At 46.5% G+C, this 27538-nt stretch overlaps 1 protein-coding gene across 1 annotated transcript in view; it reads right to left on the bottom strand.

The window, feature by feature from the left end:
• SEC22A (SEC22 homolog A, vesicle trafficking protein) overlaps positions 1-27538 on the bottom strand; it is a 258941-nt gene that overhangs the window by 26334 nt on the left and 205069 nt on the right. The window contains exon 6 of the mRNA XM_063934060.1: positions 7738-7800. Coding sequence (XP_063790130.1) covers positions 7738-7800 — 63 coding nt within the window. The remainder of the gene's footprint in view (positions 1-7737; positions 7801-27538) is intronic.

The following is a 27538-nucleotide window of genomic DNA, read 5'->3' as shown; positions in this document are numbered from 1 at the left end:
ATTACGTGCGGTACAATCGTTCAGCACATAAGCAACTAATCTTATGTACTGAGCGACCAACGGAATCGAAAATTACGGCTGCGAATTCCTTCAGCCAGAGCTTGTATGGCCTATATGGGTGTTGCACCAACCCTTTTAGGTGTTGTGCCTGTGGACTGTATAGCGGACTTCCTTGTCTGCTGTACCTGAACCTGCTGGTCTGCTATGACCTCCTGGTCTGTTACAGTATGACCTCCTGGTCTGCTACACTCTAATGCTCAAATTGTATGTTTTAACCAGGGATGCCTCCCTAGCCACCATGTACGTCACTTACACGCATGTACCTCACGAGAACTCGACTTTTCTTGTGGTTCAACCTCAAAAATTGTAAAAACAAACACTCACTCACCACATATACACTTTTGTTTCTATTTCTATGCAGAAATTTCTCTTTAGACCAGATGTGTTACAAATTAGGAGAAGGATCTATTAATTTAAATTTCGAATGTTAAAATAGATTTGCGCGATTTATCGCCTTGCGTTATTTACCGCGTTGCGCTATTTATCGCGTTGAAGAGAAAAAAAAAATTAACACTTGTGATTTGAGTTACGTGGGCGTACCCGTACGCTCCGTTGCGTAATATACGCTGCGTGCGTCGGCCCTTGGGTTGCGTACGCAAGTCTCAGTCCTTTGTTAGAGACACGTGTACGCAAAGCAAAGATCCACCGTAACACAATTTATACGTTTATCAATGTAGATGATCCTTTATCATCTACCGCGCACCACACTGACTTCGCCTTGTCTCTCAGGCACAGCTGTGTTTGTCTATACTTTAACTATATTACCTTTTTACTCTTAAACTATAAAATAGCAGCAAATCTCTCTTAGCACGTTTATCAACTATAAAACTGGCAAACAGGAGAGTGATATATGAAAATACACGAATGAAAAGAAATGCAGATATGCGTGCGTGTGTACGCAAGACAGAAATAAACAGTTTTAAAAGAGACTAGCGTGTTGTTCTTACCTCCGGTTCCGGATTCCCTCAGCACCCTTTACTAAGAGAAGCAGACGCTTATCCAAACAGCACTACGAGGAATATGATCTCCCGCCCTTTGCTGCTGGATAATGTCTGCTGAAATTACCTAGTGCAGATATGTGAAGGACGGGCGAGCCCGCAATTGATAAAGCTGAATATTTATCTTATATAAAACCCTTTATGAGGTCTAAGAACACTGTACACTGTTTACGTATGAAGTACCGTAAGGGTACGCACGTTGCGTAACAATCGCTTAGCCGTAGTCGAGACGCTCAAGCGTCACGTTCGCTCACGGCCAAGAGATCACAGGCAGGCACGCTATTGGCTGCTGACTAACTTAATGATTCGCTATAGCGTAGCGGACGCTCGGGACCACGAGGAGATCACCAGCGGCGCTGACGCTCACAATGTTAAACCTTTGTATCTAAACCATAAACAGTGTATTGTGCAGTAAAACCTTAGTGTAATGATAGAGTGTAAATGCAACACAGTATAACCTTATTACCTTTAAAGCTGTTCTAGCGTCACCGACGCTCTGAGAATACTTAACACTATAAGAAATACACAGATACCGTGCTCAGGGTCCAACGCCTAATATATATATTATGAATGATATACTTGCAAAAGAATTAATACAAATACAAATCATACACTACAATATAACATAGACTACCTAACCAGATAACTACACAGGAAATATAATACAATTACTATTTAAGAGAAAATAAGAGAGAAAGAGGAGAAGAGAGAGAGAGAGAGAGATTGGCTCACAATAACAAGAAGATCAATATGGTTGCGGAGAAAAACTTACGCACAAAGGAAACGATCGCATGCGCCTCTGGACATCCAGCTCCCGATTTTCAGCAATGATAACCATTGAAGAGTGAGAGCTGGATGTGATCGGCCTGTCTATTTATGCCCCACACACAATGCAATTCAATGGTCCCTACAATCTCATTGTTCATTGGACACAGGAATTCCTCCTCGCATTACAACAAAAGGTCATAGGTTGATTCATACAGGTGGGCCGTGACTATTTCCAACAGCTCAGGTGGGAGGGAAACTGGTTTTCCCGCCGCATGGATAAGTAAGTGCAAATACAGTAAATGTTCATAAACTTCTTATGTCCATAACTATTCGCACGAGCGATTAATCCGCTTCAAACCAACACCGGAATATTGCTAATTAAATACTCTTCCGATGGGTACTAAACACCACTGTATTACTCCTGTCTGACCCTTCGTATCAAACAAAGAGGGATTTCTCTGTTCACGAACATTCTATATTAACCAAACTTTCAGAATCTATCAAAGGGACCATGATCTACAAAATACATTATATAGTGAAAATATGTAACGATTGAGTCGCACGCTACGATCACATAAACTCTACCGTAAATACGCATACCGTGCGCCTGCGGGTGCCCGCGACTGTGAGTATGCGCACGTACGGGAGAGCATACGCATGCGCAGCACGGACCTGTGTGAGGTGCAAATATGGTAGTGTGCATAGAGATATTTTTCTGACTTTGACAGAAGTGATGTCTCCAGGCTTGACCATAAGCCCTGGAAATTCCTTCCCTGTGTGACTGCTCCCCAGCCTCGCAGGCTGGCATCCGTGGTCACCAGGACCCAGTCCTGAATGCCGAATCTGCGGCCCTCTAGAAGATGAGCACTCTGCAACCACCACAGGAGGGACACCCTTGTCCTTGGTGACAGGGTTATCCGCTGATGCATCTGAAGATGCGACCCGGACCATTTGTCCAGCAGGTCCCACTGGAAAGTTCTTTCGTGGAATCTGCCGAATGGAATTGCTTCGTAGGAAGCCACCATTTTTCCCAGAACCCTTGTGCATTGATGCACTGAGACTTGGCTCGGTTTTAGGAGGTTCCTGACTAGCTCGGATAACTCCCTGGCTTTCTCCTCCGGGAGAAACACCTTTTTCTGGACTGTGTCCAGGATCATCCCTAGGAACAGAAGACGAGTCGTCGGAACCAGCTGCGATTTTGGAATATTGAGAATCCAACCGTGCTGCCGCAACACTACCTGAGATAGTGCTACACCGACCTCCAACTGTTCTCTGGATCTTACCCTTATCAGGAGATCGTCCAAGTAAGGGATAACTAAAACTCCCTTCCTTCGAAGGATTATCATCATTTCGGCCATTACCTTGGTAAAGACCCGGGGTGCCGTGGACCATCCAAACGGCAGCGTCTGAAACTGATAGTGACAGTTCTGTACCACAAACCTGAGGTACCCTTGGTGAGAAGGGTAAATTGGGACATGAAGGTAAGCATCCTTGATGTCCAGAGACACCATGTAGTCCCCTTCTTCCAGGTTCGCAATCACTGCTCTGAGTGACTCCATCTTGAATTTGAACTTCTGTATGTAAGTGTTCAAAGATTTTAGATTTAAAATCGGTCTCACCGAGCCGTCCGGCTTCTGTACCACAACAGTGTGGAATAATACCCCTTTCCCTGTTGCAGGAGGGGTACCTTGATTATCACCTGCTGGGAATACAGCTTGTGAATGGCTTCCAAAACTGCCTCCCTGTCGGAGGGAGACGTCGGTAAAGCCGACTTTTGGAAACGGCGAGGGGGAGACGTCTCGAATTCCAATTTGTACCCCTGAGATACCACCTGAAGGATCCAGGGGTCTACTTGCGAGTGAGCCCACTGCGCGCTGAAATTCTTGAGACGGGCCCCCACCGTGCCTGAGTCCGCTTGTAAAGCCCCAGCGTCATGCTGAGGGCTTGGCAGAGGCGGGAGAGGGCTTCTGTTCCTGGGAACTGGCTGATTTCTGCAGCCTTTTTCCTCTCCCTCTGTCACGGGGCAGAAATGAGGAACCTTTTGCCCGCTTGCCCTTATGGGAACGAAAGGACTGCGCCTGATAATACGGCGTCTTCTTATGTTGAGAGGCGACCTGGGGTAAAAACGTGGATTTCCCAGCTGTTGCCGTGGCCACCAGGTCTGAAAGACCTACCCCAAATAACTCCTCCCCTTTATAAGGCAATACTTCCATATGCCGTTTGGAATCCGCATCACCTGACCACTGTCGTGTCCATAACCCTCTTCTGGCAGAAATGGACAACGCACTTACTCTTGATGCCAGTCGGCAAATATTCCGCTGTGCATCACGCATATATAGAAATGCATCTTTTAAATGCTCTATAGGCAATAATATACTGTCCCTATCTAGGGTATCAATATTTTCAGTCAGGGAATCCGACCACGCCAACCCAGCACTGCACATCCAGGCTGAGGCGATTGCTGGTCGCAGTATAACACCAGTATGTGTGTAAATACATTTTAGGATACCCTCCTGCTTTCTATCAGCAGGATCCTTAAGGGCGGCCATCTCAGGAGAGGGTAGAGCCCTTGTTTTTACAAGCGTGTGAGCGCTATATCCACCCTAGGGGGTGTTTCCCAACGCACCCTAACCTCTGGCGGGAAAGGATATAATGCCAATAACTTTTTATCGGGGGAAACCCACGCTTCATCACACACCTCATTTAATTTCTCAGATTCAGGAAAACTACAGGTAGTTTTTCCTCACCGAACATAATACCCCTTTTGGTGGTACTCGTATTATCAGAAATGTGTAAAACATTTTTCATTGCCTCAATCATGTAACGTGTGGCCCTACTGGAAGTCACATTTGTCTCTTCACCGTCGACACTGGAGTCAGTATCCGTGTCGGCGTCTGTATCTGCCATCTGAGGTAACGGGCGCTTTAGAGCCCCTGACAGCCTATGAGACGTCTGGACAGGCACAAGCTGAGTAGCCGGCTGTCTCATGTCAACCACTATTTTTTGTAAAGAGCTGACACTGTTAATTTCTTCCAACAGTTCACCCACTCAGGTGTCGACCCCCTAGGGGGTGACATCCCTATTACAGGCAATTTGCTCCGCCTCCACATCATTTTCCTCCTCATACATGTCGACACAAACGTACCGACACACAGCACACACACAGGGAATGCTCTGATAGAGGACAGGACCCCACTAGCCCTTTGGGGAGACAGAGGGAGAGTTTGCCAGCACACACCAGAGCGCTATATATATACAGGGATAACCTTATATAAGTGTTTTTCCCCTTATAGCTGCTGTATTGTTAATACTGCGCCTAATTAGTGCCCCCCTCTCTTTTTTTTAACCCTTTCTGTAGTGTAGTGACTGCAGGGGAGAGCCAGGGAGCTTCCCTCCAACGGAGCTGTGAGGGAAAATGGCGCCAGTGTGCTGAGGAGATAGGCTCCGCCCCTTTTTCGCTGACTTTTCTCCTGCTTTTTTATGGATTCTGGCAGGGGTTAAAATTCATCCATATAGCCCTGGGGGCTATATGTGATGTATTTTCGCCAGCCAAGGTGTTTTTATTGCTGCTCAGGGCGCCCCCCCCCTAGCGCCCTGCACCCTCAGTGACCGAAGTGTGAAGTGTGCTGAGGAGCAATGGCGCACAGCTGCAGTGCTGTGCGCTACCTTGGTGAAGACAGGATGTCTTCTGCCGCCGATTTTCCGGACCTCTTCTTGCTTCTGGCTCTGTAAGGGGGCCGGCGGCGCGGCTCTGGGACCGGACTCCATGGCTGGGCCTGTGTTCGATCCCTCTGGAGCTAATGGTGTCCAGTAGCCCAAGAAGCCCAATCCACTCTGCACGCAGGTGAGTTCGCTTCTTCTCCCCTTAGTCCCTCGATGCAGTGAGCCTGTTGCCAGCAGGTCTCACTGAAAATAAAAAACCTAAAACTAACTTTTCACTAAGCAGCTCAGGAGAGCCACCTAGTGTGCACCCTTCTCGTTCGGGCACAAAAATCTAACTGAGGCTTGGAGGAGGGTCATGGGGGGAGGAGCCAGTGCACACCAGGTAGTCCTAAAGCTTTACTTTTGTGCCCAGTCTCCTGCGGAGCCGCTATTCCCCATGGTCCTTTCGGAGTCCCCAGCATCCACTAGGACGTCAGAGAAATACGTATTAAAGTATATCTTGTGAAAATCCTATATAAATATAAAATCTGACGCACCAAGCCCCCTCAGGTTATAGAATATACGGATAGCAAGTCGAGTGAGAGACACGAAATGGAAACCACTCAGCAAGCTAATGCACACACATATAGTCACAGTTAAACAATGCAGAGGTTATTACTAACAATAATACTGCACTGGACTAGCTTATATACATAGCTATGTAGTCAATAGATATAACACTGCACAGTAAGAACTGGATGTATATCACAGGGTACTTGTACCAGAGAACCCTGACTAAATGCACTCTCTTTCTTAACTAACACTGTCTAATTGACATGTAGAATACTTAAGTGTCATGTAAAGTCACAGCGCTGACAACCAGGCGGCTTTACACAGGAGGATTTGCCCAAGCAGTCCCAGGAACAGTGTAGCTGAGAGAAATGGCGCCCAGACACTGACAGGGAGTGAGGGAGAGACAGATATGCAGCTCCAGGGCGGGAACATTTGCTGGAAATGGCGCCCTGGGGCTGGGGGAGGGGCTTCAGGTCTAAGCCTTATCCCCTCTGCTGGCAAAACCACCAGGTACTGCGGGCTACACATAAAAAGGTTTTAAGGGAAAACCTGACCTGCACCCATGCCCTGGTGATCTAGTGGGATCGACTGTACTGCCACAGTGTCCACCGCCAGCGCGCGCGGCCCGCCTCCCACCGCCGTCACTGAAGTCTTCTGATCTTCTCATATTCACCCGGCTTCTGTCTTCTGGCTCTGTGAGGGGGGTGACGGCACGGCTCCGGGAACAAGCAGCTAGGCGTACCAAGTGATCGAACCCTCTGGAGTTAATGGTGTCCAGTAGCCTAAGAAGCAGAGCCCTTGAACTTAGAAAAAGTAGGTCTGCTTCTCTCCCCTCAGTCCCACGATGCAGGGAGCCTGTTGCCAGCAGGTCTCCCTGAAAATAACAAACCTAATAAAAGTATTTTTCTGAGAAACTCTGGAGAGCTCCTCAGTGTGCATCCAGTCTCACTGGGCACAGAATCTAACTGGAGTCTGGAGGAGGGGCATATAGGGAGGAGCCAGTTCACACCCATTCAAAGTCTTATGGTGTGCCCATGTCTCCTGCAGATCCCGTCTATACCCCATGGTTCTTGAAGCATCCTCTAGGACGTATGAGAAAATTAATTTATTCCGGTTTGGAATAAGGCTGTAACATAACCAAATGTGGAAAAAGTGAAGAGCTGTGAATACTTTCCAGATGCACTGTATTTAGAGGAAGGAATGGGTACAATAATCACTAAGCTTTCATTTTCATTGTCCAGCACAATTACAAAAATCACCATAAGCTTTAAAGACACACAAAAAAAGCAAATAGGGATCTCAGAGCTTATTAACCTAAACCTGCTAATTTATATAAGAGAGAAAATACACATTGCTCATGCTCAGAGCCTAATGTAAAGCTGTAAGTAAATTTAGTGTATGCTGTGACAAAGCAGCTGCCTAGAAAACATTGCGTAAAGCCACCCATATGCAGAGTTGTGTGCATCCTGCGATGCAACTGCCCCTAATGTGTCTGTTTGCAATTAGTCATCATCCTCAGTGTGCACAAGCACCTACCCTGTACAAGGTGCAAAATTTTACAGTTTTCCAACCCATAGAATTTGGAAATGCCAAGATCGTCCATAACTATTATTTCAGTACTGTATAAAGTCACGAGCAGGAGAACAGACCTGACTAGTATGAATTGTAATACTCATTACTGGGCTATGCCGGTTACCTGGTAGAGACAAGCGACTGTTCCCAAGAAGAAGGCGATAATGCAACTGATATCATCGTCATTCTGCAATATAAAAAGCAACATTTCGTGATGTTGTAACTTTACAAATCAGTCCCCTCTACACATCAGTACAGTTAAATCATTGCGGTTAATTACTAAGAATGACTAAGAAGGGGTAAATGTGACCCTCCTTGTGTTGATCTCTGTTTCTATTGCCTCTCTCCCATTCTTCTCTTGTATGCTTGTGTTTATATCCTCCCCATGGCCAAATCCATTCATTTTCTTCCTTCCCTAATCTGCTCTTTTCTCCAGAATTGGCTCTTTTGTACTTTAGCCAGTAATAACCTTTGGTTCCTTCCCTACTAGCCACCTCTCCTGCTACCATTGGGGTACTCATAAGACACAGAGAAAATTTCTCGCTTTGCTACAGATCAACATACCAATTGTATTTAAACTTGTATCTTCCATCTGCTATGAGGATCAGTAACCTGAATATGAAAGGGTGAGTCACTTTCTCTGACACCACCCTCAGTAGGCTACAGTGGCTCTGCTTTTTTCTCTGCATGCAGGTTACTGTCCATGATCCTTCATTTGCTCTGATAGTGGTCTATAGCAGAGGAGCCAAAGCGGAGGCAGTGGGAGCCATACACAAACAACGCTAATCTACTGCTATAATAACAATGCAATGACTGCTTCATCTTTCTGACCCCAATTCAAATGTGTGTTGTATGGTCCTAAAAATATGGGTCCCAAGCTCCTAGATGCAAGTAACAACTTTCTGACACAGTAGTGCTGATAAGTTGGCAGAGTCCATAGACAGCACCAACACACTAAGAAGAGACAAATAGTTTTGGAACCGACAAGACACTGAAATACACGTCTATATTGTTCAGGCGTGGATCGGAACAATATATTGTACACATTGCATAGAGTGTACCCGTGATTGCAAGTGCCCAGCGTTCGTTCCCTGGGTTGTCCCACCTGATGTACGGATACAGTTTATCATTAGTACATCACGTTACTCCATCAGATGGGACACACATTGTGTGTCTTGTCTTCAGCATCAGATGCATAATGGCAGCAAAAGCCAGAGTGACTATGAAACATCTGGCAGTAAAGAACTACCATATTAACTTCCTTACTAACTGATCTTGCGTTCAATGCAAGCTGGGACATGTAATTAAGAGGCAGCTGAAAAGAAAAAAAATACAATACTTCTTTCTGATGCACTTAATATGAAATGATTCCTTTAGTGTGTGTATACATTCAGATGATTTATACCATTTATGCAGAAACATAAAAATATGAATGAAACTAGCCTGTGCTGTGTGCACATTTTCAGTCTGTACACCAGAGGGCACTGTGGTAGCATCACATGAAAGTCTTGGATATGTTAATCTACCATAGTCATAAAACAAGAGATAGATTTGCATGCTGAGAGTGAAAATAAAGCAATACATAATCAAGCATACATCAGCATGGGACCCTACATACAGGTTGCTCACCGTGTTTAATTACAGACTCTTGCGTGTTTAGCCCGCATGCTCTTCCGCCAGGTGCACACCATATTAAGTAGTAGGAAATAATCTATACTGACTGCCTATACCCTCCCTTTATATTATTTGGATATAATTAACCTCTACACTGCCAGGAAGTCAAACTGATACAGGATTATTCTACCTAGGTGTCTTCATTTGGTTAGAGAACACATTTGTACTCTTACCTGTCACGCCCACTTTCTTGTACACTCCCCAATCCACCCTCAATTAATTCTGTACAGTAACCAAAGATGAAGTCTCAGTCACTCATCTAATCATTTCACCCTCCAACTTGACCCATGGTGCCTGTTACCTCCCATCTTTACTGCTTCCTCTACCTCAGTGCATACCTCCACCTCTATCTAAAAGTAACATTTTTGGTACTTACTGTTAAATTATTTTTTTCAGTGTCCCTCTGGGGGACACTTCTAGACCATGAGGTTTAGTGAGGGTTGAGGAGCCAGCACTTAATAGGACAGGATTACATCCTTCTCACATGCACAACCAAATAAGGAGGGAACCAAAGTGTCCCCTAGATGGACTTGGAGAAAAATGTAACGGTAAGTACCAAAATTCTTATTTTCTCCTTCATCCATCTCGGGGACACTTCTAGACCATGGTGATGATGTACAAAAGCTGCCCCTAGGGGAGGGTATATTCAGACTAAGCTGAACCCAAACTTTCCATACAAGGAACATATGTGGACGGAAAATCATGAATGTATAATCCAGTGAATGTCTGAACCGAGGTCTCTGTAACTGCTCTGCATAATTGTTCTGTGAAACTCTATACCATGGTGCCAACAAAGTACCAACTGAGCGAGTACTGAGAGGATATCCTAACTGGGATAGATCGTATGTCTGATGAATTGTAGCCCTAATCCATCTGGCTGTGTCACTTCAACTTCTACTGGTTGACCACTCCAGATACATACTTATGTTACAATGTCTAATAGGGACATTAAGTCTGATTTGATGTGTTGTTGAATTAGCAAAAGTTGTTAATAAAATGTTTTCTTATTAGTGAGAAACAAGGACACTACTTTTGGATCGAAAAACACTGAGTGCATAACACTATCCAAGTGAATTAAGAATAGTGATTTCCAAGATTACTGTAGCTGTATCTTTATATTCAAGTTACCCACTTCAGGTCCACATCCCACAAGGTTCAAATGGTAGTAACTGAAGTGCTAACAGATCTATGAAGTCTTCACTTTCAGGATCGGCCAATCTGTATGAATAAATAGATAGGACTGATACATACAGTAACATAGTAATATAGTTAATGAGGTTGAAAAAAAAAAGACAAGTTTTCCATGGAGTCCAACCTGTATTATATTTCCTACACTATTCTATATGTAACTATAGTTTAACTATAATGACCCGGGTATCATGTTTATAGTCTAAATGACAGCTATAATCCATGCTGTTACTAAAATACAATAATTGTAAATGCTATATGCTTGGATATCTTTTTCAGTTAGAAATTTATCTAACCCATTTTTAAACATAATGACTGAGTCCGCCATTACTACCTTCTATGGCAGAGAATTCAAAATCCTTACGGCCCTTACTGTGAAGAACCCCTTCATTCGCTGGGTATGAAATTTCCTCTCCTCTTACAGATATGTAAGGCAGCCACATGGTCTTTCATTAACACATTCATTAGACATTATGCCTTTGATACATTTGCCTCTCAGGATGCTGAATTCGGGTGAAGGATTCTCCTGTCCAATCAGGAGCGTCCCCACCACTAAATTGCTTTGGGACATCCAATGTTATCCTGTGGATAACCTGTGAACCCTGCAGGAGAAATAACTGTTATGGTATTTCTCCTAAATCCACAGGATAACATTGGGATATGAGGTAGCGACAGTGCATTGGCACCAAACGATCAAAGCTTTTGGCCTCCAAGAATGCAACGGGCCAATCCCTATATCCCCTCCCCCTGGCTCAAGCAATTCAGTTGTTTTCCCAAAGCTCAAGGCAGGAGCATCAGAAAGAGCCCTAATCAGGCAAGAAGAACACACATGCACACCCGTCCGTACAAGAAGGAAGAGGTTAGTGAGTGAAAGGATCCTCAAATCAGGTGCGTCAGGGTGGGATCCCTGTGGACTTAGGAGAAATACAGTTATCAACGGTAAGTCTACCATAACAATTATTTCTCCATCAACAAAGATCGCTTTGGGATAATTTGTTCTTGACCCGTATGCGGGAACTTTGTTGTTCTGACGGAACGCCATGAGATCTATCTCCGGTAACCCCCACTTGTCTACCAGAACTTGGAAGACCTCGGGGTGTAAAGCCCATTTGTTTGCATGAATGGCGTGTCGACTGAGAAAATCCGCATCCAAGTTTAGGACTCCAGGAAAGACCACTGCGGACAAGGCTGGATGATGAAGTTCTGCCTATGCTTACTTTAATGCGTGACTTACCTCATCATTGCATTTTGGCTGCGAGTTCCTCCATGATGGTTGAGGTACGTTACTGCCGTTGCATTGTCCGAGCGGATTTGGACTGGTTTCCCCTGAAAGATGTCCTTTGCCTGAATAAGTGCCATATATATGGCCCGAAGTTCCAATATATTTATTAGCAGGCAAATTTCTTCCTTGGCCCACTGCCCCTGGAAGTAACTCCTTCCTGACACCACTCCCCAGCCCTAAAGGCTGGCATCTGTTATCAGAATTTCCCAATCTGTTATCCAAAAGGGTTTCCCTTTGTCCAGATGGGATGTCTGTAGCCACCAGGCTAATGACCTCCTTACTTCCAGAGGAAGGACCATACTGTAGTCTGCGTTTTCATTGTCTGATGAAAACCATTCCATTTGGAAAGGATCAGATGTTTCAGAGGCCTTGAGTGGAACTGAGCATACACCACCATGTCGAATGTCGAAACCATCAACCCCATCACAAGCATTGCTGCGTGAATGGATACATTTTGACTGTGTAGCATATCCTGAATCCTTGACTGAATTTTGGATATTTTGTTCAGAGGTAAAATTACTCTCTGAAGACTTATCCAACACAACCCCCAAATGAGTCATCCGTTGTGACGGAACCAGGGACGACTTTGCCCAATTTATGAGCCAACCGTGTCTCTATATACAAGCTATTGTCTCATGAAGATGACACTGAAGCAATTCCTGAGATTGTGCCAGGATCAGTAAGTAGTCGAGGTATGGAAAAATTCATATCCCCTGCTGACGGAGATAAGATGCCATTACCACCATAATTTTGGTGAACACTCTGGGAGCTGTGGCCAGTCCAAAATGGTAAGGCCTGAAACGGAAAATGTTGCTGGAGTATAGCAAACCTGAGATAGCACTGATGGAACAGTGCTATAGGAACATGAAGGTAAGCGTTCTGGATATCCAGGGATACCATAAAATCCTCCGGCTCCATGGCCAAAATAATGGAATGTAAAGTCTCCATATGAAACGGAGGCACCCGAATGTACTTGTTCAGCACTTTGAGATTGAGTTCAGGCCAGAACGACCTATTTGGCATCTGCACTAAAAACAGGTCGGTATAAAAACCTTGTCCTCGTTGTCCAGGAGGAACTGGGATGTCACTCCTGACTGAGGGGATCATTCCGAGTTGATCGCTCGCTAGCTACTTTTTGCAGCCGTGCAAATGCATAGTCGCCGCCCACGGGGGGAGTGTATTTTTGCTTTCCAAGTGTGCGAACGCCTGTGCAGCCGGGCAGTACAAAAACAGTTTGTTCAGTTTCTGAGTAGATCTGAACTTACGCCGCCGCTGCGATCACTTCAGCCTGTCCGGTCCCGGAATTGACGTCAGACACTCGCCCTGCAAACGTTTGGACACGCCTTTGTTTTTCCAACCACTCCCTGAAAACGATCAGTTGACACCCATAAACGCCTTCTTCCTGTCAATCTTCTTGCGATCGGCTGTGCGAATGGATTCTTTGTTAAATCCATCGGCCGGCAACAATCCGCTTTGTACCCATACGACGCGCCTGCGCATTGCGGTGCATACGCATGCGCAGTAGTGAACTGAACGCTGTGCTGCTAAAAACGGCTGCGTGCGATCAGATTGGAATGACCCCCTGAAGCAACTTCTGAACTGCAAAGCCCTGGCCTTAAGTTCCACTGAAGACGGGCTGGTACAAAAAAACCTTTGAGGAGGGTGTTACTTGAAAGCAAACGCATAACCGTGAGATACCGCTTCTTGCACCCAGGCATCTGTGGTAGCCTGCTGCCAGATCTATGCAAACTGAAGAAGTCGGCCTCCCACCCTGGGGTCCCCCGGGTGGAGGCCCTCACCATCAGGCTGATGGCTTATCTTCGGATTTGGAAGCTGGCCCTCTGGTAGCCCAATGCTTTTTAGTCTTACCAGACTTGTCAGATTGAGACTGTTTGCCATAACCCTTTTATTTTGCTTTTCCTAGAGTCCGAAAGGGCCGAATAGCTGGAAATCTAGGCTTGGATTTGTGTGTGGAAGGAAACTTCACTTTCTTGGAGTCTGCTTCTGATTCAAAAATACTGTTCAATTCTTTATCAAAAAGAATATCCTCAGTAAAAGGCAAAGTCTCCAGAACCTTCTTGGATTCTGAGTCAGCCTGAGAGGCAATTGTACCGATAGTCAAAGCTACTTCTTCCATAAAAATAGCTGCCTTTTGATATGTGCCATATGGGATTTTTGCTATCTAGATGCCATTGAAAGGTCATCCTCCAATGCATCATCCCAAGCTGCCCTGCCACTGCTATTGACATCCAGGCTGAAGCCATGGCTGGACTTATGATTGCCCCAGACAAGGAGAAAATGGTTTTCCTATCTGTGACATCAGATAATGTAGATTTTTGCACCAATCAGATGACATGCGTATCTACTTTAGGAGCCACCTCCCTTTTTAAACAGTCCCCAGCTGGAAGAGAATAATGGGAAATCCATTTCCTTGGAATTCTAAACTTCTTACTGGGTGTAACCCAAGCCTCTTGCATAATGTCCATAAGCTGTTCTGAGCCAGGAAACCCAGTCCTAATTATTTTGGGACGTTTAAACACAGGTGTCTTAGATTTAAACAAAAGGCTCTGCTGCCTCCTCTAAGGATAGAATGGCTTTAATAGCACTAATTAGCTCAGGATTGTCCACTGAGCTGAGGCCATCCCCCTCGTCTCTGTATGCAGACCCGGAGTGCGATGAGTCCTCATCATCCGAAGAGTCCACATCGGAAACGTGTAGATTGGGAAGATGTTGTTTCATGTCTATGTGATTTACAGTACTTACCACCGGCCTTTTAGCCTGTTTCTGGTGAGAGGCTGATGATTCCTGTACTGGAAGTGATAACCCCCAGGTGGAATGTTGCATGTAAGGGGTAATAGGGTAACCTATCCCTCGTATAGGAGCTGGCATTATCTGCTCAGCTATACTGGATAATGTCTGTGCAAAAGTAGCCCATGGGGGTTCAACTTGAACCTGTGCCTGCCTTGGATTATTCAGTAGGCTTTGGTGAAAGCTAAAACAATTTGCACATAATTCAATTTGAACCAGATCATGAGAGGTTAACCCAGTTTTGCAAGACAAACATGACATGAGTGTTGGTGCAGCTGTGGAGAGTATATCCTCCTCACCCTTGCCTCTCTTAGACATGATAAATATATCACACACCTTTACAGTGTTAAGTACACAAATTGCGACTGCAATTACTTAAAAATTTGTTAAAGTGACATACAATCCGATCCCTCCCTGCTTTGCACCAGCATTGAAGATCGGAATACAAAGAAACTGACAGAAAATAGTAAAGTCAGCAATCACACTAGCAATATGGCTGTTAAAAACCAGCAGCCCATTGACCATGGTCTGACTCCTGCCGCACCAAACAAAACTGAATTGCCTGAGCCAGGAGGCAGGAATGTAGGGACGGGCCCAATGCATTCTGGGAGCCCGAAATCTTTGACCGTGTGATGCCAATCCGCTGTCGCTACCTCATATCCCAATGTTATCCTGTGGCTAACCTGTGGACCCTGCTGGAGAAAAACTTTTTAGGGTTTGTGTCTCTCTCCTTAGTGATTTGCTTTTCGTTTTCTATTTTAGCTGCTCTGATTTCTTTTTTGCATTTTTTGTTACATTTCTTGTAGTAGTGGAAAGACCCCGCACTACCATGGGATTTAAATGTTTTGAATGCTCGCCCCTTTTTATCTATTTCTTCCTTAACCTTCTTATTAAACCACACTGGTTTGAATTTAATACTCCTTTTAAAAGCGTCCCACATTTCAGCAGTGTTCTTACCTTGAAACAAGGTTTCCTAAGCTATGTCCTTTAGTGCATGTTTCAGCATGTTAAAATTTGCTTTTCTAGAGATAAAAGTCTTAGTTGAACCCTTATAGTGCTGCTTTTGAAAAAAAATAGGATTTTAATATACCTACTGTTAAATCCTTTTCTCGTAGTCTGTAGAGGATGCTGGGGTCCATTTAGTACCATGGTGTATAGACGGGTCCGCAGGAGCCTTTGGCACTTTAAGACTTTTTTTTACAGGTGTGAACTGGCTCCTCCCTCTATGCCCCTCCTCCAGACCTCAGTATAGGAACTGTGCCCGAGGAGATGGACATACTTCGAGAGAAGGATTTACTTTAAGCTAGTGGCGAGATTCACACCAGCTCACACCGTTCAATCATGCCGCACAACATGGCATACAACTCAAAACATGCCAACGAGCATGAATAACTTTACAGCAACTGCTGAATAACAACTTAACACGTGTTAACTTGTGTAAGAAGAAAAAAATATAATGTAGGAAAAAGGAGCACTGGGCGGGCGCCCAGCATCCTCTGCGGACTACGAGAAAAGGATTTACTGGTAGGTATATTAAAATCCTATTTTCTCTAACGTCCTAGAGGATGCTGGGGTCCATTTAGTACCATGGGGATGTATCACAGCTCCCAGTATGGGCAGGAGAGTGCGGATGTTCCTGCAGAACTGACTGACCAAATTTAAGGTCGTCAGCAGCCAAGGTGTCAAACTTGTAAAAGTTAGCAAACGTGTTTGCCCCTGACCAAGTAGCTGCTCGGCAAAGCTGTAAAGCCGAGACAACCCGGGCAGCCGCCCAGGAAGAACCCACTTTTCTCGTAGAGTGGGCCTTTACCGAACTTGGTATTGGCAATCCTGCCGTGGAATGAGCATGCTGAATCGTACATCTGATCCAGCATGCAATAGTCTGCTTAGAAGCAGGACAACCAATCTTGCTGGGATCATACATGATAAACAATGCTTCTGTTTTCCTTATACGAGCTGTTCTCGTGATATAAGTCTTCAAAGCTTTGACCACATCCAAGGACTTTGAAACAGCTGAGGTGTCAGTAGCCACTGGCACCACAATAGGTTGGTTTATATGGAAAGGAGACACAACCTTTGGAAGAAATTGCTGACGCATTCTTAGTTCAGCCCTATCTTCATGAAAGATCAAATAAGGGCTCTTGTGAGACAAGGCCCCTAACTCACACACCCGCCTTGCGGATGCCAAGGCCAACAGCATGACCACTTTCCAAGTGAGAAACTTTAACTCAACCTCTTGCAGAGGTTCAAACCAATCTGATTGAAGGAACTGCAACACCACGTTAAGATCCCATGGTGCCGAAGGAGGCACAAATGGCGGTCGGATGCGCAGAACCCACTTCACGAACGTTTGAACTTCAGGAAGGGAAGCCAACCGTTTCTGAAAGAAAATGGACAAGGCCGAAATTTGGACCTTGACAGATCCCAATCTTAAGCCTGCATCCACACCAGCCTGTAGAAATAGGAGAAGACGTCCTAATTGAAACTCCACCGTTGGAGAATTCTTGGATTCACACCAAGATACATATTTTCTCCAAATACGATGGTAATGTCTAGACGTTACTCCTTTCCTGGCCTGAAAAAGTGTGGGAATGACTTTGTTGGGAATACCCTTTCGGGCTAGGATCTGGCGCTCAACAGGCATGCCATCAAACATAGCCGCGGTAAGTCTTGATAAACAAACGGCCCCTGCTGAAGCAGGTCCTCACGAAGAGGAAGAGGCCGAGGATCTTCTATCAGTAACTCCTGAAGATCTGGATACCATGCCCTCCTTGTCCAGTCTGGGACAAGGAGGATCGGCCGAACTTTTGCTCTTCTTATGATCTTGAGAATTTTTGGTATTAGTGGAAGTGGAGGGAATCCATACACCGACTGGAACTCCCACTGGGTCGCCAGTGCATCCACTGTTATTGCTTGTGGGTCTCTCGACCTGGAACAATATTTCTGAAGCTTCTTGTTGAGATGAGATGCCATCATGTCTACTTGAGGAACGCCCCAATGACATGCTACTTCTGCAAAGACTTCTTGGTGGAGGCCCCATTCTCCTGGTTGGAGATCGTGTCTGCTGAGGAAGTCCACTTCCCAGTTGTCCACTCCCATAATGAAGATTGCTGACAGAGCTCTTGCATGTCTTTCTGCCCAGAGGAGTATTTTTGTCACCTCTGCCATTGCCTCTCTGCTTTTCATTCCGCCCCGATGGTTTATGTAAGCCACTGCTGTTACATTGTCTGACTGGATCTGTATGGGACCATCTTGAAGAAGATGCACTGCTTGTAGAAGGCTGTTGTAAACGGCTCTCAACTCCACAATGTTTATGTGAAGAAGTGTTTCTTGACTTGACCATCTTCCTTGGAAGCTTTCCCCTTGCATGACTGCTCCCCAACCTCGGAGACTTGCATCCGTGGTTACTAGGATCCAGGCTTGAATCCCGAACCTGCGTCCATCTAGGAGGTGAGAACTGCGTAGCTACCACAGGAGCGAGATTCTGGCTTTTGGTCGACAGGAGTATCCTCTGGTGCATGTGTAGATGCGATCCGGACCACTTGTCCAGTAGATCCCACTGGAACACCCTGGCATGGAATCGGCCATACTGTAGAGCCTCGTAGGCTGCTACCATCTTCACCAGCAGGCGGATGCACTGATGAATCGACACACATGCTGGTTTCAAAATTTGTTTGACCATCTTCTGGATTTCCAGAGCCTTTTCCACCAGTAGAAATACTTTCTGTACTTCAGTGTCCAGTATCATTCCCAGAAATGATAATCTCGTCGGTTCCAACTGTGATTTTGGAAAGTTTATGATCCAACCGTGCTGCTGAAGCACCGTCAGGCAGGGGCGGATCCAGAAGAAAATTATAGGGGGGGCACCATGGAAGGGGTAAGTACATTTGCGTGCGACTTCGGTGCATGTGAGGTGGCGCTTCTTATACAATGCCCACAGTTGTAGCGCTCATTATGCAATGTCCACTGTACTGGTAGTGCCCCTTATATAGACCCCATAGTAGTGGTGCCCCTTATGCAATGCCCGTATTGCCCCCTGTAGTAATGTTGCCTGTAGTAATGCCCCCAGTCATTTAGCGCCCTAGTAGTTATGCCCCCAGTGGTAATGCCCCTGCAGTTATGACCCCAGTAGTTTACCCCCCCCCCTTTAGTTTAGCCTCCCAGTGGTAATGCCCCCAGTAGTTTGTCTGCTTGTAGTTTAGCCACCATTACAGATGGAGTTCCGTCTGTGCCTGGGCCTATCACCGCGTCTGAGGCGCGCACGTGTCCGTGACACGCACGCGCCCAATTCACTGGAATGAGAGCGTCTGTGTGCACTACCGGCGGGGCTAAGCGGCGACCAATCAGACAGAGAGTGCCCCATAGAGGCACTGTGCCCCACAGCGCGCGCGCCAAAAAAAATAAGAATTTACTTACCGATAATTCTATTTCTCGTAGTCCGTAGTGGATGCTGGGGACTCCGTCAGGACCATGGGGAATAGCGGCTCCGCAGGAGACAGGGCACAAAAAGTAAGCTTTTAGGATCACATGGTGTGTACTGGCTCCTCCCCCTATGACCCTCCTCCAAGCCTCAGTTAGGTACTGTGCCCGGACGAGCGTACACAATAAGGAAGGATATTGAACCCCGGGTAAGACTCATACCAGCCACACCAATCACACCGTATAACTTGTGATCTGAACCCAGTTAACAGTATGACATACGTAGGAGCCTCTGAACAGACGGCTCACAACAAATAACAACCCGATTTTTTTGTAACAATAACTATGTACAAGTATTGCAGACAATCCACACTTGGGATGGGCGCCCAGCATCCACTACGGACTACGAGAAATAGAATTATCGGTAAGTAAATTCTTATTTTCTCTAACGTCCTAAGTGGATGCTGGGGACTCCGACAGGACCATGGGGATTATACCAAAGCTCCCAAACGGGCGGGAGAGTGCGGATGACTCTGCAGCACCGAATGAGAGAACTCAAGGTCCTCCTCAGCCAGGGTATCAAATTTGTAGAATTTTGCAAACGTGTTTGCCCCTGACCAAGTAGCAGCTCGGCAGAGTTGTAATGCCGAGACTCCCCGGGCAGCCGCCCAGGATGAGCCCACTTTCCTTGTGGAATGGGCCTTGACAGATTTAGGTTGTGGCAAGCCTGCCACAGAATGTGCAAGTTGAATTGTGCTACAAATCCAACGAGCAATCGTCTGCTTAGAAGCAGGAGCACCCATCTTGTTGGGTGCATACAATATAAGCAGTGAGTCAGACTTTCTGACTCCAGCCGTTCTTGAAATATATATATTTTCAATGCCCGGACCACGTCCAACAACTTGGAATCCTCCAACTCGTTAGTAGCCGCAGGCACCACAATAGGCTGGTTCAGGTGAAACGCTGACACCACCTTAGGCAGAAAATGAGGACGCGTCCGCAGTTCTGCCCTGTCCGTATGGAAAATCAGATATGGGCTCTTATATGATAAAGCCGCCAATTCTGATACTCTCCTGGCTGAAGCCAGGGCCAGTAGCATGGTTACTTTCCATGTAAGATACTTCATCTCCACCGATTTGAGCGGCTCAAACCAATGGGATTTTAGAAAATCCAAGACTACATTAAGATCCCACGGTGCCACTGGGGGCACAACCGGGGGCTGTATATGTAGTACTCCTTTTACAAAAGTCTGGACTTCAGGAACTGAAGCCAATTCTTTCTGGAAGAAAATCGACAGGGCCGAAATTTGAACCTTAATGGACCCCAATTTGAGGCCCATAGACAATCCTGTTTGCAGGAAATGTAGGAGTCGACCCAGTTGAAATTCCTCCGTGGGGGCCTTCCTGGCCTCACACCACGCAACATATTTCCTCCAAATGCGGTGATAATGTTGTGCAGTCACCTCCTTCCTGGCCTTTACCAGTGTAGGAATGACCTCTTCCGGAATGCCTTTTTCCTTTAGAATTCGACGTTCAACCGCCATGCCGTCAAACGCAGCCGCGGTAAGTCTTGGAATAGACACGGTCCCTGCTGAAGCAGGTCCCGTCTTAGAGGTAGAGGCCACGGATCCTCCGTGAGCATCTCTTGAAGTTCCGGGTACCAAGTTCTTCTTGGCCAATCCGGAGCCACTAGTATCGTTCTTACTCCCTTTTGCCGTATAATTCTCAGTACTTTTGGTATGAGAGGCAGAGGAGGGAACACATACACTGACTGGAACACCCACGGTGTTACCAGAGCGTCCACAGCTATTGCCTGAGGATCTCTTGACCTGGCGCAATACCTGTCCAGTTTTTTGTTGAGGCGGGACGCCATCATATCCACCATTGGTTTTTCCCAACGGTTCACAATCATGTGGAAGACTTCTGGATGAAGTCCCCACTCTCCCGGGTGTAGATCGTGTCTGCTGAGGAAGTCTGCTTCCCAGTTGTCCACTCCCGGAATGAATACTGCTGACAGTGCTATCACATGATCTTCCGCCCAGCGAAGAATCCTTGCAGCTTCTGCCATTGCTGTCCTGCTTCTTGTGCCGCCCTGTCTGTTTACGTGGGCGACTGCCGTGATGTTGTCCGACTGGATCAACACCGGCTGACCCTGAAGCAGGGGTTTTGCCAGACTTAGAGCATTGTAAATCGCTCTTAGCTCCAGTATATTTATGTGAAGAGACATCTCCAGGCTTGACCATACTCCCTGGAAGTTTCTTCCTTGTGTGACCGCTCCCCAGCCTCTCAGACTGGCATCCGTGGTCACCAGGACCCAGTCCTGTATGCCGAATCTGCGGCCCTCTAACAAATGAGCACTCTGCAACCACCACAGAAGAGACACCCTTGTCCGTGGCGATAAGGTTATCCGCTGATGCATCTGCAGATGCGATCCGGACCATTTGTCCAGCAGATCCCACTGAAAAGTTCGTGCGTGGAATCTGCCGAATGGAATCGCTTCGTAAGAAGCCACCATCTTTCCCAGGACTCTTGTGCACTGATGCACAGACACTGTCCCTGGTTTTAGGAGGTTCCTGACAAGTTCGGATAACTCCCTGGCTTTCTCCTCCGGAAGAAACACCTTTTTCTGAACCGTGTCCAGAATCATTCCCAGGAACAGCAGACGTGTCGTCGGGGTCAACTGAGATTTTGGAAAATTCAGAATCCACCCGTGTTGTTGCAGCACTAGTTGGGTTAGTGCTACTCCGTCTTCCAGCTGTTCTCTGGATCTTGCCCTTATCAGGAGATCGTCCAAGTAAGGGATAATTAATACGCCTCTTCTTCGTAGAAGGATCATCATTTCTGCCATTACCTTGGTAAAGACCCGAGGTGCCGTGGACAATCCAAACGGCAGCGTCTGAAACTGATAATGACAGTTTTGCACCACGAACCTGAGGTACCCTTGATGTGAAGGGCAAATTGGGACATGCAGGTAAGCGTCCTTTATGTCCAGGGACACCATAAAGTCCCCTTCTTCCAGATTCGCTATCACTGCTCTGAGTGACTCCATCTTGAACTTGAATTTTTGTATGTACAGGTTCAAAGATTTGAGATTTAGAATAGGTCTTACCGAGCCGTCCGGCTTCGGTACCACAAATAGCGTGGAGTAATACCCCTTTCCCTGTTGTAGGAGGGGTACCTTGACTATCACCTGCTGAGCAAACAGCTTGTGAATGGCTTCCAATACCGTCGCCCTGTCCGAGGGAGACGTTGGCAAAGCAGACTTTAGGAACCGGCGAGGGGGAGACTTCTCGAATTCCAACCTGTAACCCTGAGATACTACCTGTAGAATCCAGGGGTCCACCTGTGAGCAAGCCCACTGTGCGCTGAAATTCTTGAGTCGACCCCCCACCGTTCCTGAGTCCGCTTGTAAGGCCCCAGCGTCATGCTGAGGGCTTTGCAGAACCCTGGGAGGGCTTCTGTTCCTGGGCAGGGGCTGCTTGCTGCCCTCTCTTACCCCTTCCTCTGCCCCGAGGCAGATATGACTGTCCTTTTGTCCGCTTGTTCTTATAGGAACGAAAGGACTGCGGCTGAAAAGACGGTGTCTTTTTCTGTTGGGAGGGGGTCTGAGGTAAAAAAGTGGATTTTCCGGCAGTTGCCGTAGCCACCAGATCCGATAGACCGACGCCAAATAATTCCTCCCCTTTATACGGCAATACTTCCATATGTCGTTTGGAATCCGCATCACCTGACCACTGTCGCGTCCATAAACTCCTTCTGGCAGATATGGACATCGCATTTACTCTCGATGCCAGAGTGCAAATATCTCTCTGCGCATCTCGCATATAAAGGAAAGCATCCTTTAATTGCTCTATAGTCAATAAAATACTGTCCCTATCCAGGGTATCAATATTTTCAGCCAGGGAATCCAACCAGACGACCCCAGCACTGCACATCCAGGCTGAGGCGATGGCTGGTCGCAGTATAACACCAGTATGAGTGTATATACTTTTCAGGGTAGTTTCCAGCCTCCTATCAGCTGGATCCTTGAGGGCGGCCGTATCAGGAGACGGTAACGCCACTTGTTTCGATAAGCGTGTGAGCGCCTTATCCACCCTATGGGGTGTTTCCCAGCGCGCCCTAACCTCTGGCGGGAAAGGGTATAATGCTAATAACTTTTTTGAAATTAGCATTTTTCTATCTGGGTTAACCCACGCTTCATCACATACATCATTTAATTCCTCTGATTCAGGAAAAACTACAGGTAGTTTTTTCACCCCCCACATAATACCCCTTTTTGTGGTACTTGTAGTATCAGAGATATGCAAAGCCTCCTTCATTGCCGTGATCATATAACGTGTGGCCCTACTTGAAAATACGTTTGTTTCATCACCGTCGACACTAGATTCAGTGTCTGTGTCTGGGTCTGTGTCGACCGACTGAGGTAAAGGGCGCTTTACAGCCCCTGACGGTGTCTGAGACGCCTGGGCAGGTACTAACTGGTTTGCCGGCCGTCTCATGTCGTCAACTGATTTTTGTAATGTGCTGACATTATCACGTAATTCCATAAACAAAGCCATCCATTCCGGTGTCGACTCCCTGGGGGGTGACATCACCATTATCGGCAATTGCTCTGCCTCCACGCCAACATCGTCCTCATACATGTCGACACACACGTACCGACACACAGCAGACACACAGGGAATGCTCTTATCGAAGACAGGACCCCACTAGCCCTTTGGGGAGACAGAGGGAGAGTTTGCCAGCACACACCCAAGCGCTATAATATATATGGGAACAACCCTATATAAGTGTTGTTCCTTATAGCCGCTTAAATATATAAAAATATCGCCAAAATATGCCCCCCCTCTCTGTTTTACCCTGTTTCTGTAGTGCAGTGCAGGGGAGAGTCCTGGGAGCCTTCCTCACAGCGGAGCTGAGCAGGAAAATGGCGCTGTGTGCTGAGGAGAATAAGCCCCGCCCCCTATTCCGGCGGGCTTTTCTCCCAGAGTTTTAGACATTTGGCATGGGTTAAATACATACATATAGCCTTAATGGCTATATGTGATGTATTCTTTTGCCATAAAAGGTATTATATATTGCTGCCCAGGGCGCCCCCAGCAGCGCCCTGCACCCTCCGTGACCGTCTGGTGTGAAGTGTGTGACAACAATGGCGCACAGCTGCAGTGCTGTGCGCTACCTTCATGAAGACTGAAGAGCCTTCTGCCGCCTGTTTCCGGACCTTCAATCTTCAGCATCTGTAAGGGGGGTCGGCGGCGCGGCTCCGGGACGAACCCCAGGGTGAGACCTGTGTTCCGACTCCCTCTGGAGCTAATGGTGTCCAGTAGCCTAAGAATCCAATCCATCCTGCACGCAGGTGAGTTGAAATTCTCTCCCCTAAGTCCCTCGATGCAGTGAGCCTGTTGCCAGCAGGACTCACTAAAAATAAAAAACCTAAAAAACTTTTTCTAAGCAGCTCTTTAGGAGAGCCACCTAGATTGCACCCTGCTCGGACGGGCACAAAAACCTAACTGAGGCTTGGAGGAGGGTCATAGGGGGAGGAGCCAGTACACACCATGTGATCCTAAAAGCTTACTTTTTGTGCCCTGTCTCCTGCGGAGCCGCTATTCCCCATGGTCCTGACGGAGTCCCCAGCATCCACTTAGGACGTTAGAGAAATGGGTGTGGCCAATTAAAATGGGACGTGAAACACAGACATATGCCCCCAATAGTGCAGTGCCAGATCCACAATTGCCCCCACAGTGCCAGATCCACAATTGACCCCACAGTGCCAGGTATACAAATGCCCCCACAGTGCCAGATCCACAAATGCCCCCACAGTGCCAGGTATACAAATGCCCCAACAGTGCCAGATCCACAAATGCCCCCACAGTGCCAGATCCACAAATGCCCCCACAGTGACAGATCCACAATTGCCCCCACAGTGTCAGGTAATACCTGACACTGTGGGGGCAATTGTATACCTGACAGGTATACAAATGCCCCCACAGTGCCAGGTAAACAATTGCCCCCACAGTATCAGGTATACAAATGCCCCACAGTGCCAGCCAATTGCCCCCACAGTGCCAGGTATACAATTGCCCCCACAGCAGCCAGTGCTGCAGCTGCTGCACTGCTGCTGCTGCTGCTCCTCCTCCGGGCTCCGGCTGTGAGGGACGGGTGAGTCAGGAGAGGAGAGCGCCCGCCAGCACGGCTGTGTCTGGCGCGGCGGCGTATAGCGGACTTCGTTCAAACCAGCCGCCGGTTCGTGAGCCAATCAGAGCTCGCGGACCGGCGGCTTCTGATTGGCTGCCGGTCCGCGAGCTCTGATTGGCTCACGAACCGGCGGCTGGTTTGAACGAAGTCCGCTATACGCCGCCGCGCCAGACACAGCCGCGCTGGCGGGCGCTCTCCTCTCCTGACAGCTGAGACACGCTGTCGCCGGACTGAGCGGCAGCGTGTCTCAGTGACACAAGCGGGGGCGCTGTGCAGGGAGACGGGTGCCCGCTGGTAACACAATCTCAGCGGGCGCCCGTCATCTCTCTGTGCGGCGCCGGCGGGGACGGAGGCCACAAATGACAGGGGGGGGCACAGGCCCGAGTGCCCCCCCCCTGGATCCGTCACTGCCGTCAGGGATAGTGCATTGTTCTGCACTAACTTCTCCCTGGTACACCTTCACACATACCCTACTACCATCTATACTACTCATATTGGTATACCTGCAAACCTACATCGTTCCTCCACCAATACTACTCGGGTGTGTATTATTAGATCTACACTAAAAAGGTCTACAGTCAATAGGTCGACCACTAATGGCTGACGTGCATTAGGACGACATGATCAAAAAGGTAGACATGGAATAGGTAGACAGTAAAAATAGGTCGACATGAAAATGGTCGACACAAAATTACTTTTTTGGGGTTTTTTTATGTCAATTTTCTGCTATAACAAGCCCCATTCGTGTACCGCTTTGCTCGCCATGCTTCGGCCAAGGTGCATGTTCCGCTGCCACTGTGCTCGGCACAGGTTACTATTCCCAATCGTACGCGCTAAAACACTTGATGGGTATATAAACACAAAATATCAGACCGGTTTGTTTTCAAATGTCCCAAAGATTTCAATTGCAGTCTCAATAGGATTTCTCCATAAACAGGTAAATGTGAAGAAAAAACAAAAACAAAGATCTCCAATGTGTAGTAGTTCCTTTCAGAATGTGAGAAATATGGCGTAACTATGGGGTATCGATTATCCACTCCTTTGTGTCTTTATATGGTGTTATGGGACCACCCGGAGAGTGTCTTGGTCAAAAAACACAGAATAACTTGCTTTTGTAGACGTATCTCCAGATAAATATATACCATTATCTGGAGATACGTCTACAAAAGCAAGTTATCCAGTGAAGGGGGTGTTCTTTGGAGAAATTGAAAGAAACCTTTATAGGAGTTCGTTCATGCATTCTAAAGTAAGCAAGAAAGTGAGCATTCTGTGTTTTTTGACCAAGACACTCTCCGGGTGGTCCCATAACACCATATAAAGACACAAAGAAGTGGATAATCGATACCCCATAGTTACGCCATATTTCTCACATTCTGAAAGGAACTACTACACATTGGAGATCTTTGTTTTTGTTTTTTCTTCACATGTACCTGTTTATGGAGAAATCCTATTGAGACTGCAATTGAGATCTTTGGGACATTTGAAAACAAACCGGTCTGATATTTTGTGTTTATATACCCATCAAGTGTTTTAGCGCATATGATATAACTTTTTACATTGTGACATTGTTGTTTTTCCGGTCGATAACTCCGGAGTATATCTATATTTGCAGCTGTAACACGTCCAGCGCAGGGAAGTGCCATTTTGTATTTTGTCTTATTCCCAATCGTAGTCCACATGGATGGTAAAGTATACATCAGTTGGAAAAAAAAGAAAAAGGGATTTTTTTTTTTATTGCAAACCTGTGTCGACCATTGTCATGTCAAACTAATGCTTGTCAACCATTAGTGGTCGACCTATTGACTGTAGACCTTTTTAATGTAAATCTATAGTCCGGATACCATACTACTCATATACTGCAACGCTTTCATACATATCCTACCACTACTCATACAACTAAACACTCACACTTGAGTTTTCTCATTAGATTGTAAACGCTCACTATCTCAAAAGCTAGGCTTTCTATATATAAATTGTATGTACCTATTTGTAATCCTGCTTGCCCTCTGTCCGGGGCTATACTTTACATATAATATTAATTTTCATGCCTTTTTGTAACCATTTATATACAGTTGCAAGAAAAAGTATGTGAACCCTTTGGAATTTCCTTGATTTGTGCATAAACTGGTCATAAAATGTGTTCTGATCTTCATCTAAGTCACAACCATAGACAAATACAGTCTGCTAAAACTAATACCACACATACAATTGGGTGTGGTTCATCAAATCGACAGTGTCTAGGTCGACAATGTTTAGGTCGACAGTCACTAGGTCGACATGGATGGAAGGTCGACAGGGTTTCTAGGTCGACATGTGCTAGGTCGACAGGTCTAAAGGTCGACATGAGGATATTTTTTTTT

This window comes from Pseudophryne corroboree, chromosome 7 (assembly GCF_028390025.1).
Source record: "Pseudophryne corroboree isolate aPseCor3 chromosome 7, aPseCor3.hap2, whole genome shotgun sequence".
NCBI lineage: Eukaryota > Metazoa > Chordata > Amphibia > Anura > Myobatrachidae > Pseudophryne > Pseudophryne corroboree.
The sequence above is the reverse complement of the archived record's forward strand: the minus strand, read 5'-3'. Positions and strand labels throughout refer to the sequence as shown.